Source organism: Lampetra planeri, chromosome 24, assembly GCF_965212315.1.
Source record: "Lampetra planeri chromosome 24, kcLamPlan1.2.h2, whole genome shotgun sequence".
NCBI classification, from domain to species: Eukaryota; Metazoa; Chordata; class Hyperoartia; order Petromyzontiformes; family Petromyzontidae; genus Lampetra; species Lampetra planeri.
In genome coordinates this window covers 3,750,117-3,777,902 of record NC_136130.1, presented here as the reverse complement: position 1 = coordinate 3,777,902, position 27,786 = coordinate 3,750,117, and the positions used below count along the sequence as shown (strand labels likewise).

The 27,786-nt window shown below is 48.3% G+C and overlaps 1 protein-coding gene across 1 annotated transcript in view; it reads right to left on the bottom strand.

Moving 5' to 3' along the window:
• Positions 1–838: 838 nt before the first annotated feature.
• The window catches only part of AGBL4 (AGBL carboxypeptidase 4), a 430,370-nt gene continuing 403,422 nt past the window's right edge, over positions 839–27,786 (bottom strand). The window contains exons 10-16 of the mRNA XM_078605791.1: positions 21,479–21,568; positions 17,408–17,522; positions 15,355–15,466; positions 10,485–10,637; positions 8,484–8,649; positions 1,962–2,052; positions 839–1,030 (exon numbers count right to left, since the gene is read on the bottom strand). Of these exons, the coding sequence (XP_078461917.1) occupies positions 925–1,030; positions 1,962–2,052; positions 8,484–8,649; positions 10,485–10,637; positions 15,355–15,466; positions 17,408–17,522; positions 21,479–21,568 (833 nt within the window). The 3' untranslated portion in view covers positions 839–924. The remainder of the gene's footprint in view (positions 1,031–1,961; positions 2,053–8,483; positions 8,650–10,484; positions 10,638–15,354; positions 15,467–17,407; positions 17,523–21,478; positions 21,569–27,786) is intronic.

Genomic DNA, 27,786 nt, shown 5'->3' with positions numbered 1-27,786 from the left:
ATAAATAACAAAAATAATAGAAGTAATAATAGAAATTAAAATAATAAATCACGACGTTTCGGAGGCAACACAAGTCTCCGTCATCAGGTGGGACCGTCACAGCAAACTTGATACAGTAAAATTTAGCTGTGACGGTCCCACCTGATGACGGAGACTTGTGTTGCCTCCGAAACGTCGTGATTTATTATTTTATTTATATTATTATTTCTATTATTTTTATTATTTATTAATAATTATTTATTTTTACCTACGTGACTTTACCGAAAAAAACCTAAGAGTTTGGTACTCATTTTATTCAACCTGGAAGGACGAAGACGACAGTCGGTTTGACCTTAGGTCCCGAATGGCACTTTGAACAACACGTCCTTTCGGGCTTTGCGAGTCGAACGCCCTGACCACGGGGGGCAACGGGGGGCTGGCGGTGGGCGGGTGGTGGCTGTGGCTCCGTAACCCTCATTACACGCAGAGGTGCAGTCACATGCGCCGCTTCAGAGCTTAATTTAGTGATAAGGCCACCGCCGCCGTGAACTTTACACGGGTGCTTTTCCCATTCGAACAACTCCGCGTGCATAGGGCATGGCGAGATCACACACGCGCGCGCGCGCTACGCTGCGCCGCACGACCGCACGTAACAGCCTCCTCCCTCCTCGTCGCCCTCTCTCCCTCTCTGCGGATGTAACCTGCGCGTGGATGTCAGGACACTCGCCTAATTTAGCGCGCCGGGGATGAAGCGGTCAGGCGTGGCGCTCGCGCGGGCACTCTTCTCGCCGCTAAGGTCACAGGGCGAGACGCAAGGAGGAGAACGGGAGAAAGAAAAAAATACTAATAATCCCACTTGCCACCAAACTCCCCCACCACCACCACCACCACCCACGCGCGCTTGCGAGAGGCGAAACCTCGGGCTGCTTGGACGGAACGGCTCCGTCAGCCGTGCAAGTCGCGTGCCGAGGAGCGGGCAGGAGCGGTGGGGGCGCGCTTGGGAGATCTCCCCGGCCGGCTTCGCGGCTTCGCGGCGCGGTCGTGTCTCTCACTGCCGGGGGGGGGGGGGGGGGCGGGCGGGCGAGGGGGACAACGGGGGAGGGGAGGGGTGGTGGCGGTATTGAGCGTCGCATAGGGGCGGGGGGGCGGGGGTCAGGGGGAATGTAATGGGATTACGCCGACAGGTGGGAAGATGAGTGCCGCGCGCAGGATGAACAGACGTCACTCGCTGGCCTGACCGTTGGGGAATAAATAACGCGGCCTTGGGCAGGAGACGTCTTTAATAAAGGCGACGCCATGGTGGAGAGATGTTAACTACCTCGCCGGGTATGCAGGAGGTCGTGGCGTCGATCAGGGTCGGGCCCTGGCGTCTATATATTTGGAGTTTGCGTCTCTCTCTACCCGTGGTCGCGTGGATTTTTCTCCGGTTTTTCCCATGACACTTAGAATCAACGTGCGTTTAAAAGTATTTGGCTGCTATAGATTGCCACGTGACGATAAGCCACTTCGTTGAGCTATCATTTGTGGGCAGGTCGCTTCTGAAAAAAAGCCAAGAGCTCAGTGGGCCTTCTTTACCTGGTAAAATTAACAATTTAGTTTAGTTTATGACGGCTTGTGGACGAGACTAATGACGGAGTGGCGGCCGACAGGGGACATTCCCACGATTAACGTCCACTGTGGAGATAGAGCGGTGAAATGAAGCTCGCGTGAATGAGCTGGATGTCGATAATCGTACAGCAGTGGATAAATAATGGCTGATGACGATGATGATTGTGAAACACAACAGAATATTTTGAGCGCAGAACACAATTTGAACGTGATTTTGTTTGTGTGCGGCCATTGGTGACCAAGCTCAGCCCATCGACTCGCGAGACATGAGGACCCGGTTTTAGCCACAAGCGGCAGCCTGGATTAGAACCCGGGTCCTCAGCTGTCAAGCGCAAGCGCGGACAGTGCTCAAACATTTTGACCTCTAACCTCACCTGGCCACAGAGGGCGGAATTGATTGGATGATGCCTTGAAGTCTGTAGAAGTCCAGGAAAGTCCGTGCCAGGTTTTTCCCAAGGTTCATGTCTTTTCTCCCAAGTGGATGTTAAAGACTTCACAGGGGATTATTATTTGGTTCTTTCGGTTAAGTCACGTCTAAAGATAAAATAATAAATTAAATTAAATAATAGAATACGACGTTTCGATTGCAACACAAGCAATCATCATCAGGTATAATGAAATAGCGACATAATATCTAACCAGAAAACTATAGACAGACATATTAGCAGACAGATATCACAAGATACATACATAGCGAGAGCAACACAGGTGACAGAGAGGGGTGATCGTCTCTGTGGGGTGGCCTTAAATAGACAGAGGGGGGGCGGAAGCAGAGAGAGGGAGGGGGGTTAGAAAAATTAGCATATCAATGAGTGGTCCAAAAGAAAACGTGGTGCTGCGAGTACGATGGCACAGCAAGCAAGCCTGAAAATCAGGAGAAAGACACACTAAAATTAAATAACCTAGTAAAATATCGAAATGTAATGTAATACAACACAGAGGGTCGGTCAACACACAATTAACGCATAGCCTGGTTGATTACGTATTTCAAAGATTGCTAAGTTAGAATTTAAGTGTGAACATTCTAAAGAGGACACAGGCAGAGAAAACAAGTCGCCAGAGAGAGAGAAAAAAGATAAGCTTAAAACTTCCCCGTAGAAGTGGTTCAATCTTAATTTTAGAACTTTCGTGACTGCAGGAATTATTATTTGGTTCTTTCGGTTAAGTCACGTCTAAAGATAAAATAATAAATTAAATTAAATAATAGAATACGACGTTTCGATTGCAACACAAGCAATCATCATCAGGTATAATGAAATAGCGACATAATATCTAACCAGAAAACTATAGACAGACATATTAGCAGACAGATATCACAAGATACATACATAGCGAGAGCAACACAGGTGACAGAGAGGGGGTGATCGTCTCTGTGGGGTGGCCTTAAATAGACAGAGGGGGGGCGGAAGCAGAGAGAGGGAGGGGGGTTAGAAAAAAATAGCATATCAATGAGTGGTCCAAAAGAAAACGTGGTGCTGCGAGTACGATGGCACAGCAAGCAAGCCTGAAAATCAGGAGAAAGACACACTAAAATTAAATAACCTAGTAAAATATCGAAATGTAATGTAATACAACACAGAGGGTCGGTCAACACACAATTAACGCATAGCCTGGTTGATTACGTATTTCAAAGATTGCTAAGTTAGAATTTAAGTGTGAACATTCTAAAGAGGACACAGGCAGAGAAAACAAGTCGCCAGAGAGAGAGAAAAAAGATAAGCTTAAAACTTCCCCGTAGAAGTGGTTCAATCTTAATTTTAGAACTTTCGTGACTGCAGGAATTATTATTTGGTTCTTTCGGTTAAGTCACGTCTAAAGATAAAATAATAAATTAAATTAAATGATAGAATACGACGTTTCGATTGCAACACAAGCAATCATCATCAGGTATAATGAAATAGCGACATAATATCTAACCAGAAAACTATAGACAGACATATTAGCAGACAGATATCACAAGATACATACATAGCGAGAGCAACACAGGTGACAGAGAGGGGTGATCGTCTCTGTGGGGTGGCCTTAAATAGACAGAGGGGGGGCGGAAGCAGAGAGAGGGAGGGGGGTTAGAAAAAATTAGCATATCAATGAGTGGTCCAAAAAAAAAACGTGGTGCTGCGAGTACGATGGCACAGCAAGCAAGCCTGAAAATCAGGAGAAAGACACACTAAAATTAAATAACCTAGTAAAATATCGAAATGTAATGTAATACAACACAGAGGGTCGGTCAACACACAATTAACGCATAGCCTGGTTGATTACGTATTTCAAAGATTGCTAAGTTAGAATTTAAGTGTGAACATTCTAAAGAGGACACAGGCAGAGAAAACAAGTCGCCAGAGAGAGAGAAAAAAGATAAGCTTAAAACTTCCCCGTAGAAGTGGTTCAATCTTAATTTTAGAACGAAAGTTTTAGAACGAAAGTTCTAAAATTAAGATTGAACCACTTCTACGGGGAAGTTTTAAGCTTATCTTTTTTCTCTCTCTCTGGCGACTTGTTTTCTCTGCCTGTGTCCTCTTTAGAATGTTCACACTTAAATTCTAACTTAGCAATCTTTGAAATACGTAATCAACCAAGCTATGCGTTAATTGTGTGTTGACCGACCCTCTGTGTTGTATTACATTACATTTCGATATTTTACTAGGTTATTTAATTTTAGTGTGTCTTTCTCCTGATTTTCAGGCTTGCTTGCTGTGCCATCGTACTCGCAGCACCACGTTTTCTTTTGGACCACTCATTGATATGCTAATTTTTTCTAACCCCCCTCCCTCTCTCTGCTTCCGCCCCCCCTCTGTCTATTTAAGGCCACCCCACAGAGACGATCACCCCTCTCTGTCACCTGTGTTGCTCTCGCTATGTATGTATCTTGTGATATCTGTCTGCTAATATGTCTGTCTATAGTTTTCTGGTTAGATATTATGTCGCTATTTCATTATACCTGATGATGATTGCTTGTGTTGCAATCGAAACGTCGTATTCTATTATTTAATTTAATTTATTATTTTATCTTTAGACGTGACTTAACCGAAAGAACCAAATAATAATTCCTGCAGTCACGAAAGTTCTAAAATTAAGATTGAACCACTTCTACGGGGAAGTTTTAAGCTTATCTTTTTTCTCTCTCTCTGGCGACTTGTTTTCTCTGCCTGTGTCCTCTTTAGAATGTTCACACTTAAATTCTAACTTAGCAATCTTTGAAATACGTAATCAACCAGGCTATGCGTTAATTGTGTGTTGACCGACCCTCTGTGTTGTATTACATTACATTTCGATATTTTGCTAGGTTATTTAATTTTAGTGTGTCTTTCTCCTGATTTTCAGGCTTGCTTGCTGTGCCATCGTACTCGCAGCACCACGTTTTCTTTTGGACCACTCATTGATATGCTAATTTTTTCTAACCCCCCTCCCTCTCTCTGCTTCCGCCCCCCCTCTGTCTATTTAAGGCCACCCCACAGAGACGATCACCCCTCTCTGTCACCTGTGTTGCTCTCGCTATGTATGTATCTTGTGATATCTGTCTGCTAATATGTCTGTCTATAGTTTTCTGGTTAGATATTATGTCGCTATTTCATTATACCTGATGATGATTGCTTGTGTTGCAATCGAAACGTCGTATTCTATTATTTAATTTAATTTATTATTTTATCTTTAGACGTGACTTAACCGAAAGAACCAAATAATAATTCCTGCAGTCACGAAAGTTCTAAAATTAAGATTGAACCACTTCTACGGGGAAGTTTTAAGCTTATCTTTTTTCTCTCTCTCTGGCGACTTGTTTTCTCTGCCTGTGTCCTCTTTAGAATGTTCACACTTAAATTCTAACTTAGCAATCTTTGAAATACGTAATCAACCAGGCTATGCGTTAATTGTGTGTTGACCGACCCTCTGTGTTGTATTACATTACATTTCGATATTTTACTAGGTTATTTAATTTTAGTGTGTCTTTCTCCTGATTTTCAGGCTTGCTTGCTGTGCCATCGTACTCGCAGCACCACGTTTTCTTTTGGACCACTCATTGATATGCAAATTTTTTCTAACCCCCCTCCCTCTCTCTGCTTCCGCCCCCCCTCTGTCTATTTAAGGCCACCCCACAGAGACGATCACCCCTCTCTGTCACCTGTGTTGCTCTCGCTATGTATGTATCTTGTGATATCTGTCTGCTAATATGTCTGTCTATAGTTTTCTGGTTAGATATTATGTCGCTATTTCATTATACCTGATGATGATTGCTTGTGTTGCAATCGAAACGTCGTATTCTATTATTTAATTTAATTTATTATTTTATCTTTAGACGTGACTTAACCGAAAGAACCAAATAATAATTCCTGCAGTCACGAAAGTTCTAAAATTAAGACTTCACAGGGGATTTATGGATCACAATTAGATGGAGGCTGCCGCGCCGGGAGATAGAATCGCATCGGTGACCTCTGCCTTGCAAGCCCCGCTAATGTGTGAACCGTTACACGACGACGGGGTATGGATGTTTTTAACAAAACTAACATTGGAGACGCGGCGTGTAATCTTACAGTGCATTCTCCCTGGCCATGATAATCACGTCCTGTGTGGGTTTTTTCGGGGTATTAGAATTCACGTCGAGGTGCCTTTGCAGTGGAGTTGAAGCCATTTGCGAGAGTGTGTGTGTGTGTGCGTACGTTTGTGCATGTGGCTCGTGTGTTTGTGAGGGGGCGTGTGCGTAGATGTACACACCGTATCTGTGACGCGTGTGTACTTCTCGATTTACGCGTGACATTCATGTGTGTGTTTGTGTGCGTGTGTGTGTGTGTTCATGTGTGGGGGAGTGGTAAAGTAAGTGGTTAGCACGCTGTGCTATGAACCCGCGATCCGAATTAGATTCCCGCTCACGGCCAACACCAGTGACGATTATCTGAACTGGTCCTGGACCTCCCCTAGGTCAACTTAGTCTCAAACGAGTACCTGGTGCGGTGTGTAAACATCGCCAATAGGGAGACAAAGGCGGTCGAGCGTGGTGCTGGTCACCCACCCCCACGTGTGCCGTACCGGCCTTTATAGGTGCTACTCGCTAACAGCGCTTGCCCCAACAGTCTGTTAATAGCCTGTGTATGTGATGGTGGTGCCTATGTGTGTGCGTATGTGTGCGCCTATCTCAATGCCTTCTGGGCTGAGGGGCGGTGGGGGGTGTCGGCGGGGGCGGGGGGGGGGGAGAACCGCCAATGAGCCTTGACCGAAGCGAAGGGAGAACATCCCTCTCTGTCCCTCCGTTGGGCCGAGAGGTGAGCGAGAGCCCCCGTTGGTGACCGACCACGGCGCTTGCCCATTCACTCGCGGGGAAATAGACGGCAGAAAAGAGTGAACACATCTCAGCGCGACGTGGGGGGGGGGGGGGAGGAGGCAACGATGCACAGTGGCTTTATCTTATCGGAGGCCTCTGCTATCCTTCAGTCCCTTTCAGAAGGGCACAGGCCACTCGCGGCGGCGCGGAGCGCTTTACAACGACTGCCGCGGGTGGGCATCAGCAGAATGCTCCCGGGGGTCTTTAAGAGCAAAACATTGCGAGAGAGAGAGAGAGAGGAGGGAGGGAGGGTGGGTGGGAGGAAATGAAATACTATAAAAAAACAGAAATAAACACCTCCGCCGCTCGGACTGCAACGAGCACCCTTGCTTTGTGTTATGTCACGCGGGCGACCACCGAAATGACATCGGAGTTTTGCTTCGCCGAATTAGCCGGCGCCTGATGAGGAATTCGTTGTTGTCGCGTCCCCAACAGCGGCGGTTCATCTCGGAAGAACGGACGTGGGGCGGAGACAGGAGGTTTAAATCCCGCGGGCAGGGCAGGGCCTGGCGCTCGAGTTTGTGCGCTCCCGTAGACGCAATGGGTGGAGTAAAAAAGTGAATAGCGGGGTGGAATGAGACTTCCCCAAAATATGTGGCGCCTAAGTTCGTGGGGACTGATGATGCACGATGGACGGAGGGGTGCAGGGGGGAGCAGGTGGCGGCGGTGGTCAACGCGCTGGCCCACGACTCCAGCGAATTGAGTTCGATCTCCGGCCACGCGGCGAACATCGGTGGCGATACGATGCGTCGTCAGTCTCAACCTGTAGAGGCCCTGCCGCCACACAGTGCTCGCTCGCTTGCTGTCAAAGAGAGAGACAGAGCACGACTCGGGGAGGAACTGGAGACGAGTGGTGGGTCGGCACCAACCATTGCCCAAGCTCTGCGGTCCGCCGTATATTAAGATGTTTTTAGCCAATGAATGAGCGGTTTTATGCGCGTACGGGAAGGAACCGGAGCACTCGGAGGAAACCCCACGCCACGTGTGAGGGGGCAACGAGCTACCCCAGACGGAACAGGTGGCAGGCCAGCGTTAGGCTCCAGGGTGGCCCTCAGTGGCTTTAGGAGGGCTTCATTCGGCAGTGATTGAAAGAAAGGGCTGCCAACAATTTTCTTTGTAGATATGTAAAACATAAATGAACAGCTACCAATCATTAGGTGGTAACATTTCAACGTGCAGACTTAGAAAATCAAACGTAAATAGAAAGAATACTTTGAGGGGAGAAGCTGACGATGGATGGAGATCACGATTCCATAATTCCGTTTGTGATGTGCCCCCTTTGATAACAGTGGCAGCCAGCCGGATTATAATTATTAATAATCGCAGGCTTCATCTTCATGAACTTTGTCATTGTAATAACAAAGTTCCACGATGCTCACGGACATCACCGTTATTACTTTAGTCCTTATTCTCGCCGTTAAAGTAACGTGAAGAGAGTGAATCTCCACGACGGTCACTGGCATCACAATTTTGATAACTGCCGTTGTAACAGTAACAATGACGAGTGACGTTCTTACGGTTACGATTATCATCGATGCCGTTACGGTAATGATGAGGAGCGAAGCCCCAAGCCAACGGAGGATACAGGAGTCGCAGGTGTAGGGCACGGCGGGGCCGGCCCCGTGGGGCGGCACGAACGCCGAGAAGGACACCTCCAGCGTGTAGCAGAGGCAGCATGGGGAGAGCAGCGCGCCCAGCGAGCGGCGCGCCGTGCCGGCCTTCGCCGCGTCGCTGTCAAACGTCGTGCTCGCCTAGCGCGGGGGTCAGTGACGGACACACACAGGGAAAGAGATTGAGAGAGTGCACGTCTATGGGTTGTGTTGAGTCTATGGGCAGTGTTGGTCGATGGGTAGTGTTGGTCTATGGGCAGTGTTGGTCTATGGGCAGTGTTGGTCTATGGGCAGTGTTGAGTCTATGGGCAGTGTTTAGTCTATGGGAAGTGTTGGTCTATGGGTAGTGTTGGTCTATGGGCAGTGTTGAGTCTATGGGCAATGTTGAGACTATGGGCAGTGTTGAGTCTATGGTGCAGTGTTGAGTCTATGGGTTGTGTTCAGTCTATGGGCAGTGTTGAGTCTATGGGTTGTGTTGGTCTATGGGCAGTGTTGGTCTATGGGCAGTGTTGAGACTATGGGTAGTGTTGAGTCTATGGGCAGTGTTAGTCTATGGAATGTGTTGGTCTATGGGCAGTGTTGGTCTATGGGCAGTGTTGAGTCTATGGGTAGTGTTGGTCTATGGGTTGTGTTGGTCTATGGGCAGTGTTGGTCTATGGGCAGTGTTGAGTCTATGGGTAGTGTTAGTCTATGGGCAGTGTTGAGTCTGTGGGCAGTGATGGTCTATGGCAGGGGTCGGCAACCAAAATAACAAGAAGAGCCATTTCTTTCCAATTCGGTACAAAATTCAGTATTTCAAGAGCCGCAATGCATCTGAGTACATACTGTACATACGTACATATCGTCAAGAAGCAGCCCGTAAAGAGCCGCATGCGGCTCCGGAGCCGTAGGTTGCCGACCCCTGGTCTATGGGCAGTGTTGAGTCTATGGGCAGTGCTGGTCTATGGGTAGTGTTGAGTCTATGGGTAGTGTTGAGTCTATGGGTAGTGTTGAGTCTATGGGCAGTGCTGGTCTATGGGTAGTGTTGAGTCTATGGGCAGTGTTGGTCTATGGGCAGTGTTGAGTCTATGGGTAGTGTTAGTCTATGGGCAGTGTTGAGTCTGTGGGCAGTGTTGGTCTATGGGCAGTGTTGAGTCTATGGGCAGTGTTGAGTCTATGGGTAGTGTTGGTCTATGGGTAGTGTTGAGTCTATGGGCAGTGTTGAGTCTATGGGCAGTTTTGAGTCTTTGGGCAGTGTTGGTCTATGGGCAGTGTTGAGTCTATGGGCAGTGTTGAGTCTATGGGCAGTGTTGAGTCTATGGGCAGTGTTGGTCTATGGGCAGTGTTGGTCTATGGGCAGTGTTGAGTCTATGGGCAGTGTTGGTCTATGGGCAGTGATGAGTCTATGGGTAGTGTTAGTCTATGGGCAGTGTTAGTCTATGGGCAGTGATGAGTCTATGGGTAGTGTTAGTCTATGGGCAGTGTTAGTCTAGTACGACGAATCACTGCACCAGATTGAATGAAATGATGACGTCACCCTGCTGCTGCTCTATTTAAGACCGGGAGCAACAGGAGAGCTTCACCATTCTTGCCCGATGAAACTGATTGTAATTACCAGCGAAACGTCGTACTACTCAAATTATAAAATGCTGTTGATTCTCTTTTCAACACACCGATGGGCTAAAGAAGTGAATTATTTTGTCCTTTGAAAAACGTGACCCATTTTTTACTGTTTGGCCGTGTCCGGTGGTGGAGGGTTACGACACATTTATAAATAACGCGATCTGACCCAAAAACCTCGATTATGAGGTAGGTAACGTCTCGCCAGCGTGGTAAAGTCGAGTAAAAAAAACAACCCATGACTAACACGCCATGCAAGCGGATTAACACAACAGTTGTGAATTTAAATCATCGAGGTGGCCAACATCTCGCCTGCACTGCGATGCTGTTCTGCGAGCAAACCGGATGACGGCCTCCCCCCTCCGTCCGCCCCGTACCAGCGAGAAGTCGCTTGCGTTGCGGCACAGGAGGCGCGGGAAGAGAAGCTGGCGGCTGGAGCGCTCAGCCTCGTCGAAGGCGTTGCCGTACACGAAGCTGTTGGCGAGCGTGGAGTGCGCGTGCGTGTCCACGCACACGTCCACGCTGGTGTTCTGGGAGGGGAGGCGCGTGGTGGAATAAGAGAGCACGGGGCTCGGCAAATGTTCGGTCAAACAAAGTGCACGCGTGTAGTCGTGACATTAATTCGAAAATAATCACGGTGAATGCATTTGTATGGGACGCCAAGAGACGAACTCTATACATAAATTAATATGTAACTACAGTCGATTGATTTGAAGCTTTCGTGACTGCAGGAATCCATAGTCTTTGGTTATTTCGGTGAAGTCACGTAGGTAGAAGAAATAATAATAGATCACGACGTTTCGATCGCCACACAAGCAGTCGTCTTCAGCAATCGTCTTCAGGTGGGAAGACGATTGCTTGTGTGGCGATCGAAACGTCATGATCTGAGCTTGGCTCCGCGCCTCTGAGTTGCGGCCACTACGTCAGCAAATTTGCGCGCGTTACAAATTGAACTATTATTATTATTACTACTTTTTCTACCTATGTGACTTTACCGAAAGAACCAAAGGGTACAGTAGATTATTGATTATTCGGGGGGAACGTGGCGCCGGATTTCAAAAACGCCGGATAATCGACATCATTATTTAAAATTGATCATTTTTTTGACATTCTTGTATAATATTGTGTTTTGAGGTGTTGTGTGTATGCTTTTTTTACTGTTTGACATTTGCTTACGATGTGAATTTGCCAAAAACATACAAATAGACAAAAAAATATCCTACTTTAAAAGTGTATGTATTTACTGTACCGTATTTACCACTGCATTCTCGAAGGCTTGCATGGGATGGTGTATATGCGTGCAGTATTTTCATTGTTTAAGTTATATGTAGTGTACAATGCATCGTACATAATATGTAACACAGAAATAAAGCATTTCGACTTATTTTTTTGCCACGCGCACGGTGCCGACCGCTGGTCTGGTTACAGCCTTTGTAGCAGTTTGGCCGGATCGGCCAGGGACCGCCGGATAATCTTGGAAGCCGGATAATCGCGTGCCGGATAATCGAGGATTGACTGTATAGGCACACCGGGCTTAAGGGCTTGTTGAGTTCAAATCGCGCGCCTCGACTCTCATTGGGCGGGGAACTATCGCAGGGGGGAGGGCGCGCAAGTCTGAAGGGAGTTGGAGAATCATTCAAATCGGATTGGCCGTCGGGGTTATTTGGAGAAATAAACGGAATGCAAACGAGGGGACTGTCGGGAGAGCGTTGGAAGGAGAAACGGCGGGGATTGGCGGAGAGTCTGAGAACGTCCCCGAGAGGATGGTGGACACAATGAGCGGAGTGGAAAGAGTTTGGTTGCCTGAACGGAGTAATTCCCTGTGTTCTTGGTTCTTTCGGTAAAGTCACGTAGAATGGAAATAATAAAATAAAAAAAATAAAACATAATAAAATAATTCTCACGACGTTTCGGCCACAACGCAAGCAGCCGTCCTCAGGTGAAGAACAGGTCTGTCGGAAAGACAGGTCTGTCGGGAAGACAGACCTGTTCTTCACCTGAGGACGTCTGCTTGCGTTGTGGCCGAAAACGTCGTGGGAATTATTTTATTATGTTTTATTTTTATTATTTTATTATTTCCATTCTACGTGACTTTACCGAAAGAACCAAGAAGATGAATCCCTGCAGTCACGAAAGAAGCTTTAAATCGAAATTTTTTTTCCCTGTGCTCAAGACGTAATAAAGACTAAGTTCGAGACTTACGCGTGGCTGGAACTCCTTTACAGAGTTATAAAGCGCATGCCTACGAGCTACTCGGTTTTAGAGTATTTGGCTGCTGTACATTCCCACGTGATGAGCCACTTCGTTGAGCTGTCATTTGTGGCCAGGTCGCTTCTGAAAAAGAAGCTAAAAGCTCAGTGGGCTTTACCTGGTAAAATAATAATAGAATACTTATATTTTTCGTGATATCCTTTCCTTTCATATACTTTGCACTCCTATCGTGTGTATTGTACTGTTTGTTGTCGTAACTTTCTGACCAGCCCCTACCGGACATCTGTGCAAAAGAGCTTCATCACCTCATACTCGTTGGTTCTTTCGGTAAAGTCACGTAGCTATAAAATAAAATAAATCGCTTTCACACCTGATGACGGACGCTTGTGTTGCGCCCGAAACGTCGTGATTTATTTCATTTCTACCTATCTTCATCACGTCATCGGATTCCTCCAGTACAAATGAAGAGTAACAAATCTGATCGCAGGCAAAGAGGGGAGGGAAGAAGAACAATCGAGAAGACAAGGGAGGAGCGAATTTCGAGAACGGATAGCGAGAGAAGAAACGAGTTCTTTAGGCAGGGATTTTAACACCGGCGAGAACGTATAGCGAGAGAAGAAGAAACGAGCTCTTGAGGCAGGGATTTTAACACCGGCGAGAACGTATAGCGAGAGAAGAAGAAACGAGCTCTTGAGGCAGGGATTTTAACACCGGCGAGAACGTATAGCGAGAGAAGAAGAAACGAGTTCTTGAGGCAGGGATTTAAACACCGGCGAGAACGTATAGCGAGAGAAGAAGAAACGAGTTCTTGAGGCAGGGATTTAAACACCGGTGAGAACGTATAGCGAGAGAAGAAGAAACGAGTTCTTTAGGCAGGGATTTTAACACCGGCGAGAACGTATAGCGAGAGAAGAAGAAACGAGTTCTTGAGGCAGGGATTTAAACACCGGCGAGAACGTATAGCGAGAGAAGAAGAAACGAGCTCTTGAGGCAGGGATTTTAACACCGGCGAGAACGTATAGCGAGAGAAGAAGAAACGAGTTCTTTAGGCAGGGATTTAAACACCGGCGAGAACGTATAGCGAGAGAAGAAGAAACGAGTTCTTGAGGCAGGGATTTAAACACCGGCGAGAACGTATAGCGAGAGAAGAAGAAACGAGTTCTTGAGGCAGGGATTTAAACACCGGCGACAACGTATAGCGAGAGAAGAAGAAACGAGTTCTTTAGGCAGGGATTTAAACACCGGCGAGAACGTATAGCGAGAGAAGAAGAAACGAGTTCTTGAGGCAGGGATTTAAACACCGGCGAGAACGTATAGCGAGAGAAGAAGAAACGAGTTCTTGAGGCAGGGATTTAAACACCGGCGAGAACGTATAGCGAGAGAAGAAGAAACGAGTTCTTGAGGCAGGGATTTAAACACCGGCGAGAACGTATAGCGAGAGAAGAAGAAACGAGTTCTTGAGGCAGGGATTTAAACACCGGCGCGTCGACATCTTGGGATGAAGAGTTTCTCCGAAGAGCGGGAGAACTCCGCGTCAATGCGGTTGCCTTGAGCGGTGTATGATCATCATCGTCGTCGTCGTCGTTGTTATTTACGCAGCCTCATTCGGACGTTGCGTTTCACGAGGGCCGAGCTGCGATCGACGTGGAGGGAGGGGGAGAGGGGATGGAGGGAGCAGTGGGCGATGGAGGAGGCCGTGTGCCAGAGGTCGCAATCGGGTACCCGATACCCGTACCCTACCCAATACCCGGCCGGGTACGGGTAGGCCGTGAGTCACTGGTGAGTAACCGTTTGTCACTCATTTCCCAACGTCTTGTCTCTTATCACAATTCAAGTTCCTAGAATCAACCCACCCGCGCCTGCAACATGGCTTCATCCCAGAGGTCGCAATCGGGTACCCGATGCCCGTACCCTACCCGATACCCGGCCGGGTACGGGTAGCCGGGTATCGGGTAGGGTACGGGTACCCGTTTGCGACCCTGGTGCGGCCGGGTACGGGTAAGGAATCAAAACCAGTTTGCGACCTCTGCCGTGTGCTCAGGGGCAGATGACGGGGAGCTCTGCATGCAGTTATGAGATACCCGTCGGAGGCCGTTGGACTGCGAGAAAGCTGCGTGCAGGACGAGAGAGAGCGAGAGAGTGAGCGAGAGGTGGGGGTTTACATAAAGCAAAGTTATAAAAAAAAATTACGAAATGATGAACGAAGAAAAGTGCCGACTACACCGAGCATCTTCTTGTTTCCACTGATAGTAAAAAAAAGAGCAGGGAGGAGAGGGGTGGAGAGAGAGCCTGCAGGCTGACCACGTGACGCCACTCACCTGCTGTGCCTGCAGGTGACCACGAATTGCCACTCACCTGCTGTGTCTGCAGGCTGACCACGTGACGCCACTCACCTGCTGTGTCTGCAGGGTGACCACGTGTTGCCACTCACCTGCTGTGTCTGCAGGCTGACCACGTGACGCCACTCACCTGCTGTGCCTGCAGGGTGACCACGTGTTGCCACTCACCTGCTGTGTCTGCAGGCTGACCACGTGACGCCACTCACCTGCTGTACCTGCAGGCTGACCACGTGATGCCACTCACCTGCTGTGTCTGCAGGCTGACCACGTGACGCCACTCACCTGCTGTGCCTGCAGGTGACCACGAATTGCCACTCACCTGCTGTGTCTGCAGGCTGACCACGTGACGCCACTCACCTGCTGTCTGCAGGGTGACCAGGAATTGCCACTCACCTGCTGTGTCTGCAGGCTGACCACGTGACGCCACTCACCTGCTGTGTCTGCAGGGTGACCACGAATTGCCACTCACCTGCTGTGTCTGCAGGCTGACCACATGACGCCACTCACCTGCTGTGCCTGCAGGCTGACCACGTGTTGCCACTCACCTGCTGTGCCTGCAGGGTGACCACGTGTTGCCACTCACATGCTGTGTCTGCAGGGTGACCACGTGACGCCACTCACCTGCAGTGTCTGCAGGCTGACCACGTGACGCCACTCACCTGCTGTGTCTGCAGGCTGACCACGTGACGCCACTCACCTGCTGTGCCTGCAGGCTGACCACGTGTTTCCGCACGGCGTGCAGGGTGGGGTGTGCCCAGGGTGAAGGGTCCTGCCAGCACCGGTTCAGGTCGAACCCCATCAGTGAGCACCTGTGCAAAGACAAAAGTTCCCCCCATCCCCATATAGCCTTAACAGACTGTTGGGGCAAGTGCTGCTAGCGAGTAGCACCTATGACGGTTGGCACGGCACAGGTAGGCTAGCACCACACCCGGCCGCCTTTGTCTCCCCAGTGGCGATGTTCACACGCCGCACAAGGTACTCGCTTGAGGCCGAGTTCACTTAGGGGAGGTCCGGGACCGGTTCAGATAAGCCTGGGACCGGTGGTCGGGTATTGAGCCACTGCGCCAATAATCTTGCTACACACACACAGACACACACATAGACACACACACAGACACACACACATACAGCCAGACACACGCACAGACACACACACAGACACACACAGGCACACACACACAGACACACACATAGACACACACACACAGCCAGACACACGCACAGGCACACGCACCCACCAACCAAACACGCTAGACACCCCCACTCTCCGTCGCTAGTGTTACGCAGAGTATATCGTGAATGAACAAACGTTTTTTTTTATAACACTTCTGCAATTAAAACAAAGTTGTGTGCTTAGTGATATATTCATCTACAGCAATAAAGATTATTCCGAGGAATAACAGAAATGTTAAAAATTCAATCGTCTGGCCAACGGGCCATTAATTTTTTCAAGCTGTTTAAAGTCATTCATACGGGTGCGATGTTTTAACTCTGCGCTCCAGATCACTGCACACAAAGGCAAAGATACCACATGTAGCCTTGAACAGAATGTTGGGGGAAGTGCTGTTTGCGAGCACCTATTAAGGACGAGGTGGGGGGGGGGGGTTCCAGCGTCACGCCTAGCCGCTTTTGTGAACACAACTGCGCCTGTTACTCATTTAAGGCTGAGTCGTTCTCGGGAAGGCCCAGGACCGGTACAAATACTCGCCACCGTGGAGTCAACGTTGGGGGGGGACCAAATTTTCCAATGGGTCTGGGGGCCCCCCCCCCTCAGAAAAAAAAATCTCAATTTTAAAACGGATTTCCTGCCATTTCCTGCCTAAAATATTAAAAAATTCACTATCACATAGGATGGACTTTTTATTTTTGTTGTACAATAATGTCTAATAGTGTATCGTATTCCATTCCTCTGTTCTTTCTTTTTAACCTTTTCTTGTTTCATTGTATGTAATGGCAGAGATTAGGGACTAAGTACAAACATAACCACAATTACATACACAGAAATCTATTTTATAGCAATATATTGGGGGGGACATTTTGAGCATATTTCCCCCCCCAATATATATTATAATTACGGCCTTGCCGTGATTACTTGGGTCACCGGGTTCTAAGCGCAGCCTGCTAACCGATGCGCCACCACTCCACCGCGAGGTACACAACTGCTCTACATCTGTACAGGTCACAGTAGAAACTATGAACTATATTTTATTTCACCACGTAAGGCCCACTGAGCGATACAGCTCTTTTTCAGAAGCGACTTGGCCACAAATTATAGCTCAACGAAGTTGCCTGTCACGTGGAAATGTAAAGCCAGTCAAATACTGTAAACGCGTGGCGTTGATTCTAAATGTGGATGGAAAAACCGGAGGACCCGAAGAAAAATCCACGCGACCACGGGGAGAGAGACGTGCAAACTCCAAATACACAGCAGGCGTCAGGGTCGGGATTGAACCCACGACCTCCTGTATACCAGGCGAGGGAGCTAACATCTCCTAGCCACCGCGGTGGCGCCCCAATGTGTTTACGGGGTTGTACTGCCATGACATCCGACGTTTCACTTCATGAAGAAGCTCCGGGCAAGCGGAGCGAAACGTCGGACATCGTGCCGATCGACACGTCGGAGCGATACACACACTGCAGCACAACTGCGGAATTCCACGCGGCAATTGTTTTTTTATTATTATTAAAAATAAATTCGCCTGCCAGAGTAGCCGGCTGACACTTGTTGTGTTTCCTTACGTCGCCGTCACCTGTAATTTCCGAGATGGACACCGTCCGGATTGAGCATTGGGACGATCTTGAAGACGAGACGCTCGCGCAAGATCACGGCCGCTGGCTGATGGCTCACCAGAAAATCTATTAGTCCTGCAAATAAATACATCCACACGGAGTGGGTCTGGGTGGGGGGGGCGGTGGGGTGGGGGGTGTAAACACGACTCACAGGGAGCGTTTCGCTGGAGACAGCTTCGCGTTATTTGTCGCTCTAAATCATCCTCAGAAGACGTCGTCAGCGCGGAGCGGCGCATTTTTCGCGACGCTTAAAAGCACGTTTCCGCAAAACGGTGACAAGGCATCTTACTAAAATATAAAAAAGGCGAAAGCAATTCCGCCTTGCCAGGAATTACTTTTATGTAAAAACATGACCTTCCCCAAGTAACAATTTCTTACAATTACCACTGTTCTTGTCACTGCGTTTACGGGGAAGATTTAGCAACCCGTTCGAGAAAAGTAAAGCGATAACGACAGATGAAAAAAAAACGCAACACGTATTTACCGCTCAAATTGCCGGGGCATCCCGTCTCTTTTGACAACACGGAGCATGCCGTAAAGATTACGTGTTGCGCAACTCTCCCGGCAAAGTGAAGAGTTTGAAAATTAATGTGTTTTTTTTCTTTCTGGGGTCTCTTACGATGCGCGCGCCCGCGATGACACGATGGGCAATATGAGAGCGTTTTTTTTTAAACGTCCTACGAACATTGAGGGCTCAAATCATTCCCGTTTGTCGACGGGGAAGCGTGTGCCCCTGCTGCAGCTTGCAGTCGCTTGGCTTTCAACGCTTACGCCACGCAACTTGGCCAACTGCAACTTTAGACAAAAAAGGCCGAATGATCCTTAGCTCGAGCGTGGGGGGTGGTGGCGGGGTCGACAACCACAGAATTGTTTTCTCCAATTCGGTACAAGACTCAATATTCCAAGAGCCGCAATGCACGTGAATACGCACGGACGGTGCACACATGACGGGCACGGACGGTGCACACATCACGGGCACGTACGGCACACACATGACGGGCACGTACGGCACACACATGACGGGCACGTACGGCGCACACATGACGGGCACGTACGGCACACACATGACGGGCACGTACGGCGCACACATGACGGGCACGTACGGCACACACATGACGGGCACGTACGGTGCACACATGACGGGCACGTACGGCACACACATGACGGGCACGTATGGCGCACACATGACGGGCACGTACGGTGCACACATGACGGGCACGTACGGCACACACATGACGGGCACGTATGGCACACACATGACGGGCACGTACGGCACACACATGGCGGGCACGTATGGCACACACATGACGGGCACGTACGGCACACACATGACGGGCACGTACGGCACACACATGGCGGGCACGTACGGCACACACATGACGGGCACGTACGGCACACATGACGGGCACGTACGGCGCACACATGACGGGCACGTACGGTGCACACATGACGGGCACGTACGGTACACACATGACGGGCACGTACGGCACACACATGACGGGCACGTACGGCGCACACATCACGCGCACGGAGCAGCCCACAAGAGGCGCATGCGACTCCAGCCGCAGGTCGCCGAGTCCCCTGATTTAGGTCATTAACAAGCGGCCGCAACCAAAGCACGCCACGCCACCAAGCAGCTGAGCTATCGAGTAGTTGTGTGCAGGCGGTGCAACTGCGCCGGGCCCCACTGCCCGTGGGGACCCTGACGCTGGCCTCTGAAGAGGGGGCGGAAAATGTAGAGGGGGGCAGCCCCCCCCCCATGCCCCCCTCCCGTTTTATTCATTGCAGCAGGGCCCACGTGAACCAGGCTACAGCAACACAACCGACTGTAACACGAGCTCTGTGGCGTAACGTCTTCATGCTACAGCGGGTGACGCCTGGATTAAGACGCTCCATGGCGTGCCAGAGTGTGGCTAGGTGTGTTACTGTGTGTGGAGGAGGTGCGTCAGTGTTAAGGGTGTGTGTACGTATTGCTCGTGTGTGTCAGGTGGATTCGTGTGCTAGGTGTGCGTGTGGGGTATACGGTGCTGGAAGACTTTGCTGCTTTTTCCTGGATTTTTCTGTTGCGCGCAGTCACTTTAAGATGTTTTCTTGTTCGTGTTTTTTCTTCGTTGCGATTGCACCCGATTCAAGAACCGCATGGCTCACAGGGCTATACCTAATACATGAACTGGAACTGAACTGAAGTGTAGCAACTGACAACGCAAAATCAGGGTACAGCGAAAAAAATTAACCCGTAAAAACTAAGTTTTTCACTATAAATCCTTTATATGCGTGGCGGCTGGAGTCCTCTCGTTATCTGGCTTGAGATGGCTGCCACCTATGGGTCAGATGATTGCCTGCCACCATTAAGCAATTGGTAATTAAATATAAAAAAAATTTTCCTAAAAAGTGTAAAGTTATGGAAATTTCTTTTCACGAAAATAAATTGTCACGCACAACGAGTCTGTGTGCAAAATGTCAGCTCGATTGGATCACGGGAAGTGGGTTAAAAAACGACCGAAAGATTTGCACGGTCGTAAGCGCGCAAGCAAGCAAGCAAGTGAACTTAATATAAAGGATTTAATAAATGAATAATATTATCCGCGGCCCTCTCACCCATGACTCCTATTACATGTGGCAGTCGTATGCACCGGAAAGACTCCTATTAACCGTGGCCCTACTTACGAATTTCCGTGATTCTCCACAATGTTACCCACATTGCACAGCGAAGCGGCTTCCAAACACTTGTGATTTTCTTCGTGGACAAAAGGATCAGAATCATCAGAATCTCTATTTATACTGGGGGAATCCGATTATCTATAAAGCTCTTTTTCACAGATGTTCAGTAGGGACACAGGGTCAGAACGTTACAACAACAAAGAGCGCAAAAACACGATAGGAGTAGAAATTATAGGTAAAGCAAGAATATACAGCAAAATAAACATTTATATTTTACCAGGTAAGGCCCACTGAGCTATTAGCTTCTTTTCCAGAAGCGACATGTCCACAAACGCTAGCTGAACGAAGTGACTTACCACGTGGACATTTATACCCGAATCTAAACTGAGTACCTCGTGGACAAGCATCACTTAATAATATTAAAATAAAACTTTTTTTTTAATCTCACCAGGTAAAGCCCACTGAGCTATTCAGAAGCGACCTGGCCACAAAAATAATAGCTCAACAAAGAGTTACCCAACAAATAACTCCCAATACCCGCTGGGTTATCCGTGATTTTTTGTTATAGAGGTAAAAAATGAAAATAAAAACTGCGTCCTGATTCGAGCACGTGCGCGGGCAGCGCTTGCAGCAATCACAAGACGCGACAGACACGGAGACACAGACACACAACACAAACAGGGGAACACACGCACAGACACGGAGACACAGACACGGACAGACAACACAAACAGGGGAACACTCACAGACACGGAGACACACACACAGACACACGCACAGACGGGGACACACACACAGACATGGAGACACACATTGAGAGGGAGACACACAAAGACACAGACACACATACAGAGATGGAGACACATAAAGACACGGAGACAGATACAGACAGAGCGACACACAGACACAACAACAACCGCCATTCTCCAGTAAGTGCGGTGACGTCACCACGGCGCCTGTGCCAGGCTATGTGCACGTTAAAGACACGTGAAGTGTCGGACACCCGCTGGCAGGAGGTCACGGGGCAGACTCAGGTGCCATGGGCCGACTGATTGTGATGACTGGACGATGCACCACCTGTGCCCCCTACTATGCCAACATGTTGTGTTTTAGCCGCCTGGCGCTCCGCTCGTTGTTGTGAGCGTTGCTCCTCTGCCCTCCCTTGTTGCTGGAGGGCAGACACGGATACACACACACACTCAAACACTGACAGACACACGCACGGACACGGAGACACACAAAATAGGCAAAGACAGAGATTGAAACACAGAGACACTGGCAAACACACGCGCAGACACACAGAGATAAGAGAGAGACGCAGACAGTCAGACACACGGACAAACAGAGAGTTGTGGAGGCCACCGGCTGACCCTGGCAGACGTAGGAAGAGGGTGTTTCTCCGGCGTGAACCCGCGCGGTGACCAGCACCACCCTCCGCTTCGCTCCAGGATCCAGGTTTCCTGGCGCACGACCAGGGAGACACCGACAAACCCCACGCGTGTCTCCAGGCACGCCGGCGGCAAGCACACTGCCAATGCGAGCGATTATAATTGTCTCGCTTCCCCATTGGTCACGGACGCTGAGGTTAACGAGCAAGGCGCTGAGACCGAAACGTCTGTTGAGTGTGTTATCAATCGGTTTGAGTTGATCATTTCCATTCTCATTTCACCACAATTGCTTTTTGTGCGTTTAGTTTAATGTTTCCTCCCCCCAGCGCGCATCTCCGATTGTCACGGTTGGCTACGTACGGTGCGAAAGAATTTCAACATACGTACATACAGCACACATACATACGTTCCCATTGGTTTAGGGTCACTCTTTCTCTTCGCTGCTGTCCCCACAGCAAGCAACTCTCTTACACTCAGCCATCCGCGATGTTGAATCCAGGCTCCAGGCTCAAGAGCTTACCCCCTCCCCGACTGCCTGCCTCGATTTGGGGTTGAAAAGTAGTCTCCGTCTCTAGCCTGGCCCCCGATGGTAGCGGCACCGTGGTTCAGGAGCTGAGTGCCAATGTCGTGGTCTGCTGTTGGTCACGACGAGACGGCTTCAGGAGAGAGAGAGAGTTCGTGTCGTTTTGATCATCTCCTCCTGCGACTCCTCCGTGGAAGGAGAGCACACTACTGTGGTTCACGCTACTGTGGTTCACGCTACTGTGGTTCACGCTACTGTGGTTCACGCTACTGTGGTTCACACTACTGTGGTTCACACTATGTATGCATGCACGTCGAACTTAATCACACGAAACCCCGGTTTAAGTCGGGGGGGGGGGGGGGGGATGCGTTCCTGAAAGGCGCGTCGACGAGTCTCGGAAACGACGTCAATCGAAGCGATGTACAGCACCGATGTCGATCTCACCGAGGGCGATATTGGCGCGTAAAATCAAAAGGTTTCTATTTGATATTTGAACATCTTAACAGCTGTTTTATTGCCAGAGAGCGTACCACCTATTTTTATTTTAACAGTTTGTTTTATGTGTGTATATATATATATAACATTTATACACACACTCAACTTTTAAAATGAGATAATACATTACAAATGAAATTGCTCGCAAAACTCTGGGTGTTTTTGTTTCAGTGGTTCAACCAGTAATTAGATTTTGACAGATGCTTTCTGCACAATGCATAAACGTATCATTATATATATAAATGAGAAGCAAATTTATGAAATTTCTTTGAAATAGCATTCTGAATAAACCATTTGTTCGCTTAATTATCACGCCGGCGGTGGGGGTTGTTTTTGACCATACTTCACCGCGCTGAGCCGAAGGGTTGGAAAAAGGGCTCGCCACCCATGTTCGCCATGTCCGGGAGTCGAACATAGGTTGCAGGCCAATTGTTTTTAATATGCTTTATTCAAACTAATCAAATTTTTTTCCAGAAATTGCCGAATGATATCACGTATACTCCTTCACATGAGAAATTCGATGTCAGTATTTTTGTTATACTTAACAACATATAATAGTTAAAGCCCTTTGTCAATCCACTGCTCGATGAAGGCCCTCCCCCACTCTGTGTTGGCCATACTTCACCACACTGGTGAAGGGGGAGGGGGGAGGCCAGGTCCAGTTCAGATATCACTGACAACTGACGCTAGCCACGGCTGGGAATCGAATCGATTTCGCTAACCAACCGATTCAGTGGCAACATCCGTGCCTCGCGGCAAGAAGGGCCTGGGTTCGATTACCGACTCGGGTGTCGTTCTGTGTGGAGTGTGTACGCTCTCCCCCTGTTCTACATGGGGTTTCCTCCGGGTTCCCTGGTTTCACTCCCACAGCTAAATGAGACACGCGCGGCGCAACTGGTGTGGGGCCAAAACATCCCCAATGATGAAAAATCACCCGCAATTTACTCAATTTGGAAACACACACAGCAGTAACATGGCCACCCCACCGCGGAGATTTGGCAGATCCCTCCTGAAAAAGGAGTTTTGGTTGAGACTCTTCGCGACTCCTCCCCGGTACATGAAGCTAACTTCTGCAATACCGCTTCATCCACACCCCAATGTATAAAGCAGGAAATCAGACATCCCTCCGGGGAACCGTAAATTTTCAGAAAAATGTTGGGGTCTCCATTTAATTCAAGAATCGATTCTCTTCATTAGGTGTCGCATGCATTGTCGCCTTGTCTTGCCTGTGTTGCATGCTCTTGTCCGATCAATTATAATCTCAGCATGAAGAATAACATTAGCATAGGGCTCGCATATAATATGCATAGATTTATTTTACATGAACAAAACCAAAAAAATGTGCGTGCATAGTTAGCATAATAATGGTAGACAACGATGAATTCACGAGCTCTTTACACGCCTCGTTATCATCATCCTTCTCAGCCGTGGTCTATCCACTGCTGCATGAAGCCCCCCCCCCGACCCCCCGCGATGCTGTTGCCATCCTTCATTCACGCTCCTGCTATTCCACAATCGATCTCCTGCACATGAACCGAAGTCCGTGCTGTTACGCCGACGAAGCTGTGGTTGTCCTACCCCGGGGCGTTCCTTTCTCTGGCTGCCATTCAGTGTCCAGCGCTGTCCATTAACCATCATCCCTTCTCTCGCGATGTGTCCCGACAAACGGGCCCCGCAACTTTCTCTCCAGTCAATACGGACGGTGGTGGCTATAGTCACCGCCTGTAATCCACCGCTGTGGAGGCAGCAGGAGTGATGGTTGTGAAACTCCCTTCTACGCGTGCGTGTGCAGGAGGTGCCATACCCTTGCTCGCCAGGAGAAGGCAGCACAGCAACTGAACTAATCTCCCTTCCCGTGGGCGTCGAGAAGGTGCGATGCACTCGTACCCTCGCTCGTCAGAATGTGGCACAGAAAATATGGACTCGACCTGTTCCAGCAGTAGGGGATTGAGTGTTGCACCCTCGCAAGCTTGGGTTTTCTCCGGGCGCTGCAGTTTGCGCCCACATTCATTGGCCGAAAACAACTTAATATGTAGAGGACCACAGAGCTTGGGGGCAAAATTTGGTGCCGGCTCTCCGCCTGGCCCGCTGGCATTCCAACTCGTCCGAGTCGTTCTCTCTCTCTGTCCGTGAGTGGACTGATGCCGTGCAGCACGTTACACGTTTGGAATCATTATTCAAATTATGCGATGGCTCTAACGTGCTGTGTGTGCTCTCTGATGCACGCGTTCCTATCTCCGTCTCTCAGTGCCATTCCAAGTCTGCGTCTCTATGCACTTCGTCGTGAACTTTTCAGCTTTTGTTTAAAAAAATGTTTGTCATTGTTCGCGTTTCTGATTCACAAAGTGACACAGAATAATAATAACAACAACACGCAACGACTGGACATTTTATTATAATTTTTTTTAGGCACGTTTGGCATGTTGCTTTTCAATATCAAATAGATTTTTTTCCGAAAGCCTTTTATATATAAATTAGTGCAACTAGTTCTGACAAGTAAAATGTATGCAGAAAAAATGCAACATTACTTCAGGCAAATTAAATCATAAACAAGTCAATGCTTTTTTATTCACGTCGTATTTTAGGATGTTATTCATTAAATTAGCTACTAAAGCACCAAACGGGCAATAAGCCTCCCTGCCCACATTAATTTCATTGCATTAGAAAATAACAGAATGTTTTTACGCATCTCATTAGCCACGCGGCCTTCTGGGAGTGCATCTTGGGGCGCTGCGGTGACAAGATGTTAACTGCCACGCCTGGTATGCAAGAGGTCGTGGGTTCGATCCCGACCTTGACACCGGTATATTTTACATGTCTCTCTCCCCGTAGTCCCGTGAATTTTTCTCGGGGTCCTCCGCTGTTCCCCTCCGCATTTAGAAACACGCGTTTCGAATATTTGGCTGATGTACATTTCCACGCGATAAGCCACTTCGTTGAGCTGTCATTTGTGGCCAGGTCGCTTCTGAAAATAAAGAGCTCTATAGTTCAGTGGGCTTTACCTGGTTAAGTAAAACAAATAAACATACATCACCGCATGACGGTAAGGACTTCGTCCCTGCACATTCTCTTTGGAGCCTAGAGGTTGTTTAGCCTCAGCTCCTCCTAACCCTGCAACGTGCATTCCCACCCATCTATTCTAGATTTGAAGCTTTCGTGACTGCAAGGTTTTTTCGGAAAAGTCACGTAGGTAAAAAAATTATAATAATAAAAATAATAATAAAGTAAAATAATAAATGAAAAATAGTTTGAGTAATTTTCATGTCTTATTATTTTATTATTATTTTCTCATAGGTATATTTATTTATTTCTTCTCATCAGCTTTTAGCTTAAGGTGGTCAGGGACGCGTGTTTAATGTGCAACAACGTGCAGTGTGCGCCCCATTGTCTAAATGCCACGAAGGGACACGCTTATCTTGAGAGAAAGGTCACGGTGCTTTTTTTTTGCGGGTACGTACACCTTTTAATTTATTTGTCCTTTCTTGGAACGTAAAACAATTGCAGATATTAAAATGCCGTCGCATAATTTATCACCGTAAATGTGCATCCGTCAAAATGGCACCGAAGAACTGAATTAATTTAATCTCATCTAGTGTGTGTGTGTAGTTTTTTTCACGGTTAAATTTAATCCCTTCTCATTCTGCATGGCTGGTATAATAATAATATATAAAAAGATAAAATCTTGCCTGACATTTTATACAAACTCCTCTTTGTGTGCAATGCACAATTTGCGTCATGCATTGCACACACGCTTTCACTCTCTCCTTTACGATCAAATCTTGAAAAAATGTAGAAAGAAAAAAACTCCCCGAATTCTTAGCCCAACCTGGCCACGAAAAAATGGGGAATGATGAGATTTGGCGAATGGTGCGAAATGAAAATGTAATTAGTGCAGTTATTTTTGAGATGACATTAAAACATAGTTAAACGTGCAATACCGCACGACACCTCGCTGATCTCATCAAAGGCCATAAACCATCACGCGAACTCCGCTCATCCTCGCAGCAGTGGCGGCTTGTGTTTGGCCGTCGAAAAAAGACGGTGGTCACCGCATCGCGCACTTTCAGATGCGCTTCTGCCGCTGCCTGGAATGCTCTTCCTTCCAATATGAGGAAGCTACTGTAGCAATGCACTTTAAAATAATCTCGATTGAAAACTAATTTCTTGTGTTTAGTTTGTTGTCCTTCCCCCGCACTTCCGATTATCACGGTTGGCTACGTACGGTGCGAATGAAATTCAACACACACACACATACACACATTAGCGCAACAAGTAAAAGCGCAGGCCTGCAATCCCTTGCTCACGCCATTGCTGCTGGAAGAGGCCTACGCGAGAGAGAACTCCAGAAAGCCCCTCTACTGCAGGTTATTTTTGGCCTACTCTTCCATGCTGGCCGGGCGTCTAGCATGAGTTGGGAGTCCTCACACTTTACCCCACCGCCCGTTGCCTGCCGATCGACTCACTGTGATGCAGTGTTGCTTTGTACACAGAGGCAGGAGGAGGCGCGGGGGGGGGGGATCAAGAAACTTGCGACATTATTTTAACTGCGGCGCCAGGAGATAGAACCGGCGATCAAAATCTGAATATTTATTTTTATTCATCATAGAAAGATAGATAAAGTTGTGCGCTTACCAACGTAATGGAACGTCTGTCCCCTGCGACTTGTTGATTGTGATAGCGTATACGGGCAGAATGGGAAATTGTCGTCGTCGCAAAACAAATGGCAAAGTCGTGTCGGTTGGGGCCAAGTCGATTCTGGGAATCAACACCGAATCGCCTCGTTCTCTCTCCCTCTCTCAAGCGTTCATCAAAGACAGATAGAGAAAGTTGTTAATATATAAATACAATTTTACATCGAGAAAACTTAATTGAAAACGACATTTCGTGTGAATGTTCTCTCGTCGTTAAGTAGATGGCCTTGATGAGGGGTTCGGTTCGATGCGGACTGTCACCAGTTTGGGATTGCGGGATCGAGATAAGGCGACACAGAGCTTCTGGCCGTGCGAGAAGACCGCCGTCTGCAGATCGATTCCAACGTAATCGAACGTCTGTCCCTGCGCCTCCGTCGTTCATGCAGGGGCGCGTAGGTTTGCAGCGCTCCCTGCGTGAAAACGACGGAAAGTGCAGCGTTCATCACATTAATCACAGATAAAGTTGGACGTTTATATTATATATACTGCAAGAGGACTCCGATGAGTTATAAAGCTCTTTTTCACAGATTTCCAGTGTGGGCGGGTCAGAACGTTACGACAACAAACGATGCAAAAACACG